The 12,435-nt window shown below is 44.1% G+C and overlaps 1 protein-coding gene across 4 annotated transcripts in view; it reads left to right on the plus strand.

Annotated features, from left to right (window-relative positions):
- The window catches only part of RREB1 (ras responsive element binding protein 1), a 122,577-nt gene that overhangs the window by 43,996 nt on the left and 66,146 nt on the right, over positions 1-12,435 (plus strand). For 2 of the 4 annotated variants that reach the window (XM_066187714.1, XM_066187723.1), the window contains exon 2: positions 1,387-1,756. The exons of the other annotated variants lie outside the window; for them this stretch is intronic. In XM_066187714.1, coding sequence (XP_066043811.1) covers positions 1,726-1,756 — 31 coding nt within the window. In that variant the 5' untranslated portion in view covers positions 1,387-1,725. The remainder of the gene's footprint in view (positions 1-1,386; positions 1,757-12,435) is intronic. 4 annotated transcript variants of the gene reach the window in all.

Here is a 12,435-nt window from a genome sequence, read left to right on the forward strand (position 1 = left end):
TATGAAAATGCCTACCTTCATAGGTCTGGCCTGCCAGACCCTAACAGATAAGGAAAAGGCCAGTTTCTGTCTTCAGCTGTTAGTAGATAGGGGTGGCAAAATCTTCTAACTTCAGAAACCCCATTTGAAGTTCACATGAAATCTGGTGGTGACTCTCTTCTAATTTTTGGTAGAATGATAGTTCCACGTTACCATGTGTGAAATGAGTGGGCAGATTAAAAGTTTTTCACCTTGCAGTAAAAAATAATTCATTTAACTAGTGGTTTTGCTTGCATTCTCCTTTCAGTTTCCTGTTTTAACTCATTCATAAGACATGCTTGTCTGCTGTACAGGTTGAGATAGCTACTGATTGCCTGAATTCTTCTCTTGTGTCTTTATATATTGAATGGTTGAGTGCCATGATGCATATAAAGCTTACTACAAAACAATAATCTTTGAACTGGAAGTGGAAAACAGCTACTGCAATTTAGCATCTGAGTTCTTGTGTTGAGGTTTCTTTGTCCTTTACTTTTGCTCTGAATGAGCACAGTTTTTGTGTGAAATTTGGAGGATTCAAGCAGTCAGTTAGGTAGAAATAACAGTTTGTTCCTTGAAAGAGCTGTAACGTAATCGATGAATAATATCAGACTTTTTTTCTTTTGTGGTTCTTTTAAAATACTTAAGGTTTTCTTCACTTTTAGTTGTAGAGTACATTTTAAGTGACCTTAGCAAGACTGATGTAAATAAAGATATTGTTATAGTGTGTACTGGCTTAAAACTTTAAATCAAGGTGATTTCATGCTTAGAATTAAAAGAAGGTGGCTGTGTGGGCGTGTATGTTTGTATGTCTGAGAAAATGTAAGTGTGGAAGCATCACTCCTCAAAAGAAGTGAGACTTTCAGTATTGTAGATCTGATTATGATATTTCAGTGTTGCTTCGCTGTGTCTGCATATATGAAAGTGATTACTCAAGTTTCCACCGGCAAACTCTTGCTGTCCTCCTGCAGAAATTGGGGTGGGTGCACAGGCCACTTGATCACTTTTTGTTGCCGTTGTTCATTTTTCTCTATTTGCAGCTACTACTCTACCCAGAATTGGGCTGAACCTATGCACAGTTTATATGAGTTTGTTTCGGGCTAATATTTTTGTTAAATATGTGTCAGTGGAGTCAGCAGAAGGAAATTAATTTCCCTTTTCATATGTGAACTGTTTCAAGAATTGTCTGTATCATCTGTTTCATGGAAATGTGTGAAGCACTAGCAGTGGAATTGGTTTTTTGGAAGGAGAGGGTGGTTTTGGACTAGCAGCAGACGTTTTTGGCTGGAAGAATAGCAACTTGAAACTTCGGTTACTGAAGAAACCTGTTCACAATTTTGTCTGTTTTTTGTTTTGTTTTTTTTTCCCCAGCGTTCCTGAAATAAACTTCCTGCAATTCTTTGCAGTGTGCAGGTGTCCAGACTCCCCTTTACTCATGGTCGCCTGTGAAACCCGTCAGGCAACTGAAGGCTGTACCTAAAATTCTGCTGGCAGTGCAGCCCACTGCAGTGGCCTTGATATAGTTACGGTGGACACCTTGTGCAGCCACAGCTGTAGCATCCCCTCGTAGTCCGAACAACTGACTATTGCTGTCCAGGAGTCTACACGTGTGGAGGACTGCCTGGAATAGAAAAAGGAAAGCTGCAGAGAGTGTAAGCTGCTGCTTGATCCGTGTGGCTGTTGTGCCGAGGAACATCAAAACTTTGCTGGATGGATCCGACAGCTCGTTGCAAAGTAGAGGGTCAGTCTTGCTGGTTATTTGCAGTTATTAACCTTAGTGAATTTTATTTATTTTTTTGTTTGTTTCCTTTGTTTTTATTTTTTTTCTCTGTATGCCTAAGAGGATTGTGGCCTTGCTACCAGAATGCTCATGTTCAGGAAACCTGAGGCTGTTCCTTCTGAAGGGCTTTGAAGATCAACAGGCATTTCCTCCAGGGTTTACAGCATTGTTGGAGGAAACATTCCCTGCAGAAGTCTTCAGGCCTATCCGCCCGACTTTGGTCATTTCTTACCTCACCAGCACATGGATTATGCTGTTTGCCGACTGTCTAAGCTGCATGATGACCTCCGTGGATTCCTTATGAGCTTTTACAAGGCCAGGCCTGTGTACTTTGTAAAATCCTTTAGAAATGCCTGCTAGGCTTTTAAAGTCCCAGAGCATAGACTATACTACAAGGAACTCAGAAGGTCAGCAGCTGGATATGGTTGTGGATGAGGGGGGATTTGTGTGTGTGTATATGCCGTTCTTGTTTTGAAAATACATATTTTTTCAGGTCAGATAGAGATATATTGTTCCTGAGAAGGCTTCTTGTACTGTCTGATAAAGCAGAGGGACTTCTGAATTCCATAAGAAATTGATGAACAAGATAACTATGCCCTTTCTTTGCATGCGTGTTGCAGCTTATGAAAATTAACAGATGCTGTTTCATTTTGTCAGTGTGCTGGAAGCACCTCTCACAGGTTACTTGCACTGTGTGTGCTTCAAAATAGAAAGAGAACTCGTACTGAAGAGTACCACTGGCAACTAGCTCTTCTGTTTAAAGTTTTCCAAATGGCTTTCCTGTGCAGATCTCAACTTGGAGAGGCTTGCCAGCACTGTCTATTGCTGTAATTAATTTACCTAACTAAACCAAGGAAGAAACTTTGTATTTCGGAATTCAGAGCTCTGCAAACAAGCCCAAGGGCTATTGGCCAGCTGGTCTGAGCCAGTGGGTGTGCTCACAAAACTTGTGGCACCGTGTTCCTAGGTGGTGAGAGAGAGCTATTTTTCCGAAGGCTGGATTTCTCCTTCACCTGGAGGAAGCATAAACCTTAGTCTGAGTGATCTTTGGTACTTTGGCATCTGTGGCAAATACATATCTACAATAACCCCCGGTAAAATTAAAACAGCTAGTTTGTATCTTTTAACTCTGGCTCACAATACCAGGAGAATGTCACCTTTTGGTTGTCTGTGCTTAATATCACGTGGAGGTTATGTAGTTGGTTTATATCTGTTCCCGGTCCTTAGCACACTGTAGGAGTTAGTTGACTTGAGATCTGCTTGTGTCTCTTATGGTGGGGGGCAGATTTTGGCTTTGGCTTGTGGGCCTGCAGAGTCTGCTTGGCCTGGAGATACAAGCTCGGAAGGAGTGCTACCAGTTGTCTTGCTGATGAAAAAGCTGTGTAGGCCCTTGGAATATTGCAATTGGAGTCTGACATTACAAGTGCTTCCTAGGGTGGATGGGAGAGGGAGGGCTGTACAGCATGCTTCTGAGTCTCTTTGCTCCAGCATATCTCTGTCTCCCTTCCCTGTGGCCTGTGCTTCCCTCTCTGAAAATCTCAAGCTAAAACTCCCTAATTTAACAATCTGTTTCAGGGGGAAGGGGGTAGGGATATGATTTGTGTTTCTGAACTTTTTAAAGTTATCTTGGTTATCTTGTTGTTGTTGTTGTTGTTTGGAGGATGTGATAGGGGGAATAGTTTCTGTGCTGACCAGAAACAGAATGCAGAAAGATATGATGTTAACAAGGTGCGGGGAGAAAAGGAGGTGTTTGTTTAGAAAAAGCCTAGTCACTAAAGCCTGTGGGGCAGAGGAACCCTGCTGATAACACAGATGAAACAGTCTGCCTCTTTCCTAACTTAAGAGGAGTGGAGCTTTGTAATAAATGGCTGCCATGTGGCAGCTGTCTCCCAGCTTCGTGAGCCTGGCAATAGTTAATCCTGTCAGCAAGTCATGCTCCCTGGAAAAGAGCAGTGAGAAGAGCTTCAGACTCTTGAATCATTCTATTTGCAAAATATTTGCATGTTGAATGTCTTTCCACTAAAAAAAAGTTTGGTAATTCGATGTAGGTTTCCATCTTTAAGTAACATTAAAGTGCAGCTGTGTTGGCTTTTAAATAAAATGTTAGAAACGTGCTGAGATATTGCAACTCTTTTCTCTCTTTCAAAAAGCAATTTTAATTTTGGAAGGTGTATGTTCCAGAGTACAAAATGTACTGTGTAGGGAAGGGACGCTGTGTTGCTATCCCTCTATGTTAAAAAATTACAGGTTGAGCATTTAAGGTCGTGGTTATCCTTAAAAGCTTGAGGCTTTAAAATTAATCTGTTCACTTCAGTTTGCTTTTTGTATTTTGCTGAGCATGTCATGTGTCTGTCCTTTTTCCAAAAGTCAAAAAACTAGAATTTTGACTTAAAAAATTGGAGATTTTGTGGAGTAATGCAGCACCATCAGATTTTACAGGCTTATGATACAATCTTGATGGTTGACAACACTACCACCAGGAAATGGGTTTAAATCCCCGTAATTTCTATTTTTTTCTTTTCTCATTTTGCTGTGTTATCTTGTGAAGCATAAAATGTTTTGGCAAGCTACCTGGTACAGTGCTCCAAGCAGAGAGTGCTCTGGCATCTCCTGCAAAGACAGTGTGGTTGGGCTGCAAAGGATGAGTTGGGAGCTCTGCCATGAGCAAACTGATGCTCTCCCCCTTGGGCTTGCCTGTGTTTGCTAGCATATGGATGCAGTTAGAGTGGTGAAACACCATGTGGGACATAGCTACTCCAAGAGGAGTTTTTTCCTGGTCCAGCTTATTCTATTTTCAGAATGATTTTTGTTAAAATTGCCTGTGCATTCAGTTCCTCTGTGAAACTCTTCAAATACTCATCTTGGAGGAACAGAATTGCGACTTGAGCACCACACAAGAGGCAGGGCACTAGCACAGGAGATTTTCTGTATCTTCCTTGGTGTGATTCATCCTGCCTCTGTAATCCCTGCTGAACCCATTCTGCACACTCACGCAGCTCTGGCTACATGTGAAGAGCAAGTGTGAGGGGGTGAAATGTTTCTCCCTCCGGAGATTTGCTTTAAACCTTCACCTCGAGTGCTGGTTCTGAAGCTGCCCTTGGCTGAGCTGCTGGCCATCAGGGTGAGGGACAGAGACGGGGACAGGGCCAGGCCCTCCTTCCCTCCCTCCCCGCCTCCCTCCCCAACAGCTGCAGGCACCAATTGCCAGGGAGCAGCCCAGCCGCATGGTTTTGTGGCTTTCTTCCTCTTGTTCCTAATGTGCCTCCTTGTTTCCGTGATGCTGTGCAGAGGAACAACCAGACGGATTGTCTCCTCTCGGGGTGGGTGCCCAGGCATCTGCACAGCCAGTTGGTATGGCACAGGAGCCCCTGTTTTTTCAGTGACACCAGGGACTATTGATGGCAGGCTGGGGCTCTGCTGCTGCTGCTGCACAGATGCTTGCTCTTGGCCCACCTTAAAAGGACAAGATATCCCGTGGTTTGGACTGGCCATATATTGTCGGGGATGTCAGCATCTCCGTCACAGCTACACGGCTGAGCCCGGCGTCCTGCTTTGCCTGCCCTGCATGCCTGCAGCCTCTCCTCAGTCAGAGCTGAGGGGTGCTGTGACTTGGAGTATTTGAAGGGGAGGTCCCTTTTCTTCTCTGTTACTCAGAAATGTTTTCCATCTAGCTCACCCATTGGGCTCTTGGACAAGTATCTCGTTCCCTAAGCACAGTGCTTGCTTAGGCACACAGGTGATGGGACATTAACCTATAGCTGTCCCCACGTCCCCTCCAGGGTTTTAAGTCAAATGGGTTTGTCAGGGCAATTTCAAAATGAAAAAAAACCCCAAGCAACAAACACAAAAAGCTACAAAATCGTTTCCTCATTTTGCAATCCTTCATCCCCTCTTGCTTGTCTGAGATGGCAGCAGCAGCAGGAGATGAAGTTTTGTTTCCCAGGGCTGTGCTTCCCCAGGATTGCTGGGGCTCTCCTCAGGCAGGTGCATCTCCCTTTCCTCAGCCTGTTGGGCATGGAGACATGCATGGTGGGGTTGCTCGCTGTTCGTTGCTTCAGTTTCCCCCTGCCTCTCTGCTCTCTTGCCTCATCCTGGACTCTTCGGGATATGTGGGGAGTGATTCTGGCAGGCAGTGTGATGCCACTTGCCTGAACTGTCCTGCCTTTGCAAGATACTTCCATCCTGTCTTCAGGGCTCACTCCCTCCAGTCTCTGGCTCTGCTCTGGACTCCCACCCTCTCCCACACCATGTTCCAAGGCTGTCCCCTTGCCCAGTGGGATGTAAGCCAGCGCTGGCCCGAGTGAGAGATGCAGCAACTGGACTGGGGAAGATTGATAGTGTGGGGAGAGGCCTCAGGCCATGTCCCAAGGAGTTCTGCCCTGCTGCAGCCAGTGCCAGCCCAGGGGAGACACGAAGGGACTTTCTCGGGTCGCCACTTCATCTAAGGCAAATAAACTGGAGTTAAAGCCAAGAAACACATCGACTTCCTGGAACTCTGCGAGCCGTCCGCACAGCTGTCCCCACTCCCCGAACACATGCAAAGCAGAGCTTATAAGGACAGACAGTATTGCTTTTGTGTCCTTCCTCAGCCAGTGGGGAGGGCGCAGGGGAGGGGATGTGCTGGGTAAAGCCCAAGGCCTGTCTTGTTCCGTGTTTCCCCTGCGTTGCCGTGATTCCCAGTGACTGGGGGAAGCCAGACTCCCTTCCCACTGGCCTCCTCACAGCTGTGCAGCAGGCATGGATGGGGATGGAGGAGTGTTTGCAGTTGTCAATATGGGAAGGAATGGACAGATACCTGCTTAGAGCCACTTGTTTTACTTCTTTTAGTCTCCTGCTTGCCCTGACTTTTATTTTGTTGCCTGAATGTGGTGTTGAAGGTTTGTTAAGCTAGCTGTCTTCAAATCTCAGTAGCCTTTTTGCTTGAGCAAGCTCTCGAAGCTAACTGCAGTTTTGTGAGAAAGGCTTCCTGGAGGGCCATGTACTCACCAACAAGCTGATACAAACTTGTATGAGGAGATGAGGAGCAGCTCACAGATACGTCTTTGGTCAGGGGAAAGAATGCTAAGGTGCTAGAAAAGTCTCAAAATTCATCAGCAGCTGCCAATCCTAAATGCAGCCATACATTATTGCAATTCTTGCAGTGTTGTGTGTTCTGTGCGGCACTGCTGTTCCCAGAAAAGGGCAGTGCTGGTCAGGAACTCAGTGCAGGCTCAGATCAAACTCTATGAGGTGATTACCAAATGTGCTGGGCTTTCCTGTTGGGAGCCAGGGGGCTGTCAGGTTTCACTTTCGCTGTTTGTGCTGGAGCAGCTTTTGCCTGAGTTCTCTTTTCTGGCCGAGCACGACCACAGGCTCCTGCGTGAGGGCCGTTCCCACAGCACACAGCGCTTGCGAAAGGTGCAAACATGGCCTCCCTCTTCAAGTCAGCAAATGGAGGACAGGGCCAAGAGGATGGGCATGAATTCCGTCTGTATTAAGGCTGCTCAGTAGCTGTGTGCATTGCTGTAAACCAGTTGGACCATAAAGGTGAATTTCACCCAGGAAACTCCTGCTTTGTCCTTATGGTGTCTCATTGTTACATTAGTACAACTTCCTTGTTTTCAGTGTATTGCACCAATGTAATGCCAGAGTATCATGGTGATTCAGAACTGTTCGCTAGAGGCATTCGCCAAGTTCGAATTCTGGTATGCTTTGTGGAGAGAAGCTTCTGGTCATCTGAGCCAAAGTCCTGAGGAGCATTAATAGTCCATAAGTCACCAGAAAGGGAGTTTTAAAAGCTACATAAAAATTAAATGTGCACATGTATCCCATCATGCTTGCAAGGAAATAAAACAGGAGGAGTAAATATGTTTGAATATTTAAAATTTAGCCTGTTAGATGTTCTAGTAAAAGCATGCAAAATAGTCTGGAAATACAGGGATCATCTTGTTCTTGTTTAGTGCTTCTTCCCCTGTCCTACTCCCACCAGAAGATCCTCCATAACTCAGTTTTAAGGCATGTCCATGAGCATGTGGTTCACTTATTTATTCCATGTCTGGGTGTATGTGTCTGTGTAAGTTAGACATATGGATGTTGTAGACTCACAGGGTTATTTCAAGCGGCAAAGTATTATACCTGCACTAACACAGGTAAAATGATTGTTTCACTGATAGCTCAGAGAGCTTATTGAAGGAGAAGAGTCTGTCTTCTTTGGTGCTCAGAGAGTACCCTTCAGTAGATGCTACTCCTTTTGGTTGTTTTGTGCTTGGTTTTGGTTTTTTTTGTTGAGGAAAATTACACTTACAGGTGCAAGTTCAAAAGCTTTGGGGTAGCATTCTTAGTTTTTACTGTTAAGTGAAAGAGCAGCCACCAGATACTCCCATGCCACTCTCTTTCTTTCTATGCTTGTCTTCCTTTCCCCATGGGCTGCTCTGTACTAGTGCTCCAGCATTGGTGATGGTGAGGTGACGCTCCCAGTGTAATTTTCTGCTGCTGTGGTGCGGAGTCAGCACCAACACTTCAGTAGCAAGGCCGCAGTTGGTATTAAAAAAGGTCAGTTGGGAAAACTTTGTTCATTTGGTTTTCCTTTGCCTTGAGGCAGTGCTTTGAATAGTGTTAACCCTTTTTTCTTCCCACACGATGCCTTTTCACTCTTTTTCCTTCCTGCCAGCTTTGATGGAAAGTTATGTTCAAAAGGTAGTGAGGGTGATAGCGCGCATCTCTTTTGGGGTGGGAGTGACCATTTGTGCTTGGGAACGTTGCCTTGTGCTCTGTCCACTCCTCTGTGTATAAGCTTAGTAGGAGACCAGTGCATCAGAAGCAGTTTGGAGCGCAGTGTAGCGATTCTTGGGTATTATAATCTCAAGAGCAAACAGTGAACTTTGTTTATTCAAATGCGATATCTCTCTTTGAAGTTCTGTTCTTGTCTAAATTTGTATACTAGCAGGTCTGGCCTTCATTTAAATGATCCTTGGGGTTTTTTCGTGCCACTTGGAAAAAAAAAACAGTGGGAAAGCCTTGACTAAGCTACTAGTGTTGCTAAGGTGGAAATGATGAAGCAGGCTCAGGATTCCTGTTTGGACCTCATGGGAAAGATTGGTGTGAAAGGTGTGGTAGGGGAGGTTGCACATTCCTGAACTTGTCATTTCTTTTCCCTGTTTATTCTCCCCCACTGTGTTCTGTACTAAATACTACAGTATGTTTAATGAAACCAATAAAACTATTTGGCCAAGAGTGTTAATCTTCCCCTGGCCCAATTAGTGCATGGCTTCTACTTTCAACATTAATGTGGATATTTTTCGGAAGGCAGAACAATAAGCAGCTTTGTGCTGTGTGTACCAGGTTTTCCCTGTTCTTGCCTGTATTGTGCATTTCTTCCTATCTATTCCAAAGGGAGAGCTCATATGCAAAGACAGTGGAGCAGTCTGGAACAGAGATTTGTACCAGCTCCCAGGGGCTGGGACGTGCTGCTCTGTGCTTGTGTAGCGGCATCTCAGTTGCAAGTCAAGTGACTGTGACTCTGAAGACTCATTTTTTCTCCTTTCTTCCCTCTCCCGTGGCCTGTGTTCTCCTTTTTGCTTCATCCATGATGCTCTTCACCAGGAGAAACAGCCGTAGCTGTTTAGAGTGGTCTTAAAACAAACAAATTAAAAAAACCCAAATAAATACACATAAGCAAAGCGGGGGGAGTAACTGTTGATGGGCTCAGCTTTAATATACAGTGGAGTCACACTTTAGCCCAAAGGAGGAAATAGGTCTAGCAAGTGTCTTCCTGTACAGACTGAATGGGAAGCAACAAGGTTTTTTCTTTTTCTTTTTTTCTTTTTTTTTTTTTTGTAAGCTCTGCTTTTGCAGTGTCTCTCCCGTTAGCTGGTTATGTGGGGCATCAGGGGTGGATCTCTGTCAGAAGCAGGAGCTGTAGGCCCCTCAGGGCTCTTTGTGGGATGGAAGTTGCCCCAGTTTCATGTTGTCAGCAACCTCATCAAGTGGAAGGAACATGTTCCTGCAGAAAGGACAGGTCTCTTGGTGTAGCCAGGCAGAGAGGGCTGCATTGTCTTGTTTGGTCCGGACCCCCCTACCATTTGTCAGCGCTCTTGCTTAGTCACTTGCTCTCTGCTTTTCCTCCTTTTCACACAGGATGAATGTGACACTGGGGGGTTTCTTCAAAGTAGAAGATGACTTGAATGCTTGTGACCACTTCCCTGTTTCCTAGAGGCTTTGGTCCGATGTTGAATGCAACCTGAGGCTGCACTATTTCTCAGCTTATTTCCTGTTTATCCTTTTTCCTGGAGGTCTTTGTTTTCTTTTGGGGAGAGGGAGGAAGGAGGCTCTGTCAGCACAACCTCCACGCTGGGGCATTTGGTGTGAGCTGGGAGTGTTTACAGTCCTGAAGGCAGTATGGCATAGGGCATCTGTGCTAGTTCCTGCCTGTCTGATTCCCCGAGTTTCATAGGTGCTGTGGAAGAAAATCCCAACACTTCACCATCCTCAGGGATGTGTTTTTTAGAAGAGGGAAAAAAAAAAACAACCCAACCAGCCTAAAGAAAAAAAACAAGGCTGCAAGAGAAATCTCTCAGTATGTTCTGCCTAAAGGCACTCTGCCACGGGTTTTCCCACAGGAAGGAGTGATTTGGCCCAGCATTCTTATTGTTTCTATATCCTATTGCAAATAGAAAGTTATGCTTCTGAAATTGGTGTGTGCTGCTCATGCAGTTGTCTTTGTTTCAGTGGCACATTTTTGTTTCATGCAAGAGAGTGGAAAATGCATAGGTAAATAAAAGTATGCAGGAGCAGTTCACTTGTGATCTCTAGACTTCTTCCAAAATTGGAAGTTTTTAATGTGCAGAAAATGGTTGTAAGGACAAGATCTCTGGCTACATATATTTGCTTGCATTTGGAGGAAGATATTTGGATTCAGAAAAGAAAAATAACTGTGGGCTCAGAGAAACTATGAAAGGGTGTAATAATATAATACATAGTTTTCCTCCTGAAAAAAAAACCAAAAAACAACAACAAACCAGAGAGCAAGTTGGCAGGTTTTTCTGAGACAGTAGGTAGGGTTTTTTTAATGTGCATATATGCCTGCCCGTTCTGCAGGCTCTCTCTGTGCATTTCCCATTTTCAGTGTTGCTAAAAGCAACATTGGGAATTCTGACTGTAGTTCTCTGGGAAGCTACTAAGCTGTCTTAAAGTTACCTTGGCAAACACAGGAGTCTTCACAGTTACACAACAGATTTTTTTCCAGGATGTATCAGTGATGACATTAATGTGCTAGGTATTGACTGAAAGAGGAATGAGTATGTGTATTTTGGAAGGAATTGTGTATTTTGTTTGTTTAGGGTTTTTTTTAAGGACTAAAGCCCCTTTTTTTTTCAGAAATATCTCCAGATAGTTTAAACTGGTCCTTATTTTTAGTAGTGCAAAGCAGATAGAGCAGCAGTTTTAGACTTAGGCCAGTCTTGAAAATAATTCTGTTACTTATTCCATTCAAAAGTAAGCTACCGTGTAAGTGGTTAAAGTAAGATGGGGGCAGGGAGGAAAGAAAAAATTATGTTGCTCTGGAATGAGATAGATCTTTTTTAAAAGCAAACAAAATAACAGTAAAGTTACAGCAGTTACAACAGTTAAAACAAAATAAAGCCAAACAAATAAATGGCTCCCATAATTGCTGGAGAAAACACAGAAGGATGGGTGCTTGGCCTCACCTTGGAGCAAGAAATCCCTGTGTCACAGGGATCACTAGTATTTTCTCAGAAGTACAGAAATAATTAGGGAGAACTTATTTTGAGTTGTTGAGGTTAGTCTGCTTTTCTGGTTTTGAAGGTGCAGATGGAAAGCAGTGTTTGTTAAGAGGTTGATGTCTTCCTGAGCCTTACACTGCCTGGGCTTAGTCAGGTCCTAGGTTTTGTCTCTAGACTGCAGTGGCTTGCTGTGCCAGATCATCTGTGAGCTGCTCCTTAGAAGGTCGGCAGCTAAATGTAGGAAGGTTGAATCCACTGCTCTGTCTGGCATGGTGTGAAATGAGGAACCACGTGACACGAAGGTGGGGGCTCTCTTTTTGCCTGCCTCTTCTCTTGGGTGCTCCAGATTGTTGGCAGTTGGGGTAACATAGTCATATATAGTTCTCAAATGCTGTTCAAACAGCATTTGAAGATGTGTTGCATGACTGATCTGCATGTTGTCCTTAGAATGTAATTCTTTAAAAAGGAAGAGACTCTGTTAGCTGTGGTTTGAAGGCAATTGTCTCTGTTCTCTTGATAAAATCCTGTATTGAGCTTACTGGTTGTGATTTGTAAATCTGAGATGATGAAATGTCTGCAGTGTGTTTGTTTTCATAATGAAATAAACATTTTGCTTGTAAGGCTATAAAGGGTTAAAAATGTATCAGTAGTTTTCCACATTACAAAGAACCTTTTCCAGAGTCTATAGCCATGAGTGCTGTGGCCAGAGAACTCCTCTTTCTTATGTGTTGGTCATTCCCCATCACTTCTAAAAATGATGTTTAACTGCCCTGTCATTCTCCAGAGAGAACAGGCACCCTTCCTTAAACCCCAATGATAGCATGATAAGTTTGTGGTTTCAGAAAGGGGTGTGGAGGAATTCTGTTGATACATACAGTGGTTACTTACGTCTTCAACTCATGTGGGAACCTTGGGCAGTGG

Source organism: Chamaea fasciata, unplaced genomic scaffold (genome assembly GCF_029207755.1).
Source record: "Chamaea fasciata isolate MVZ Bird 193981 ecotype frontalis unplaced genomic scaffold, bChaFas1.0.hap1 SCAF_1, whole genome shotgun sequence".
In the NCBI taxonomy this organism is placed as follows: Eukaryota; Metazoa; Chordata; class Aves; order Passeriformes; family Sylviidae; genus Chamaea; species Chamaea fasciata.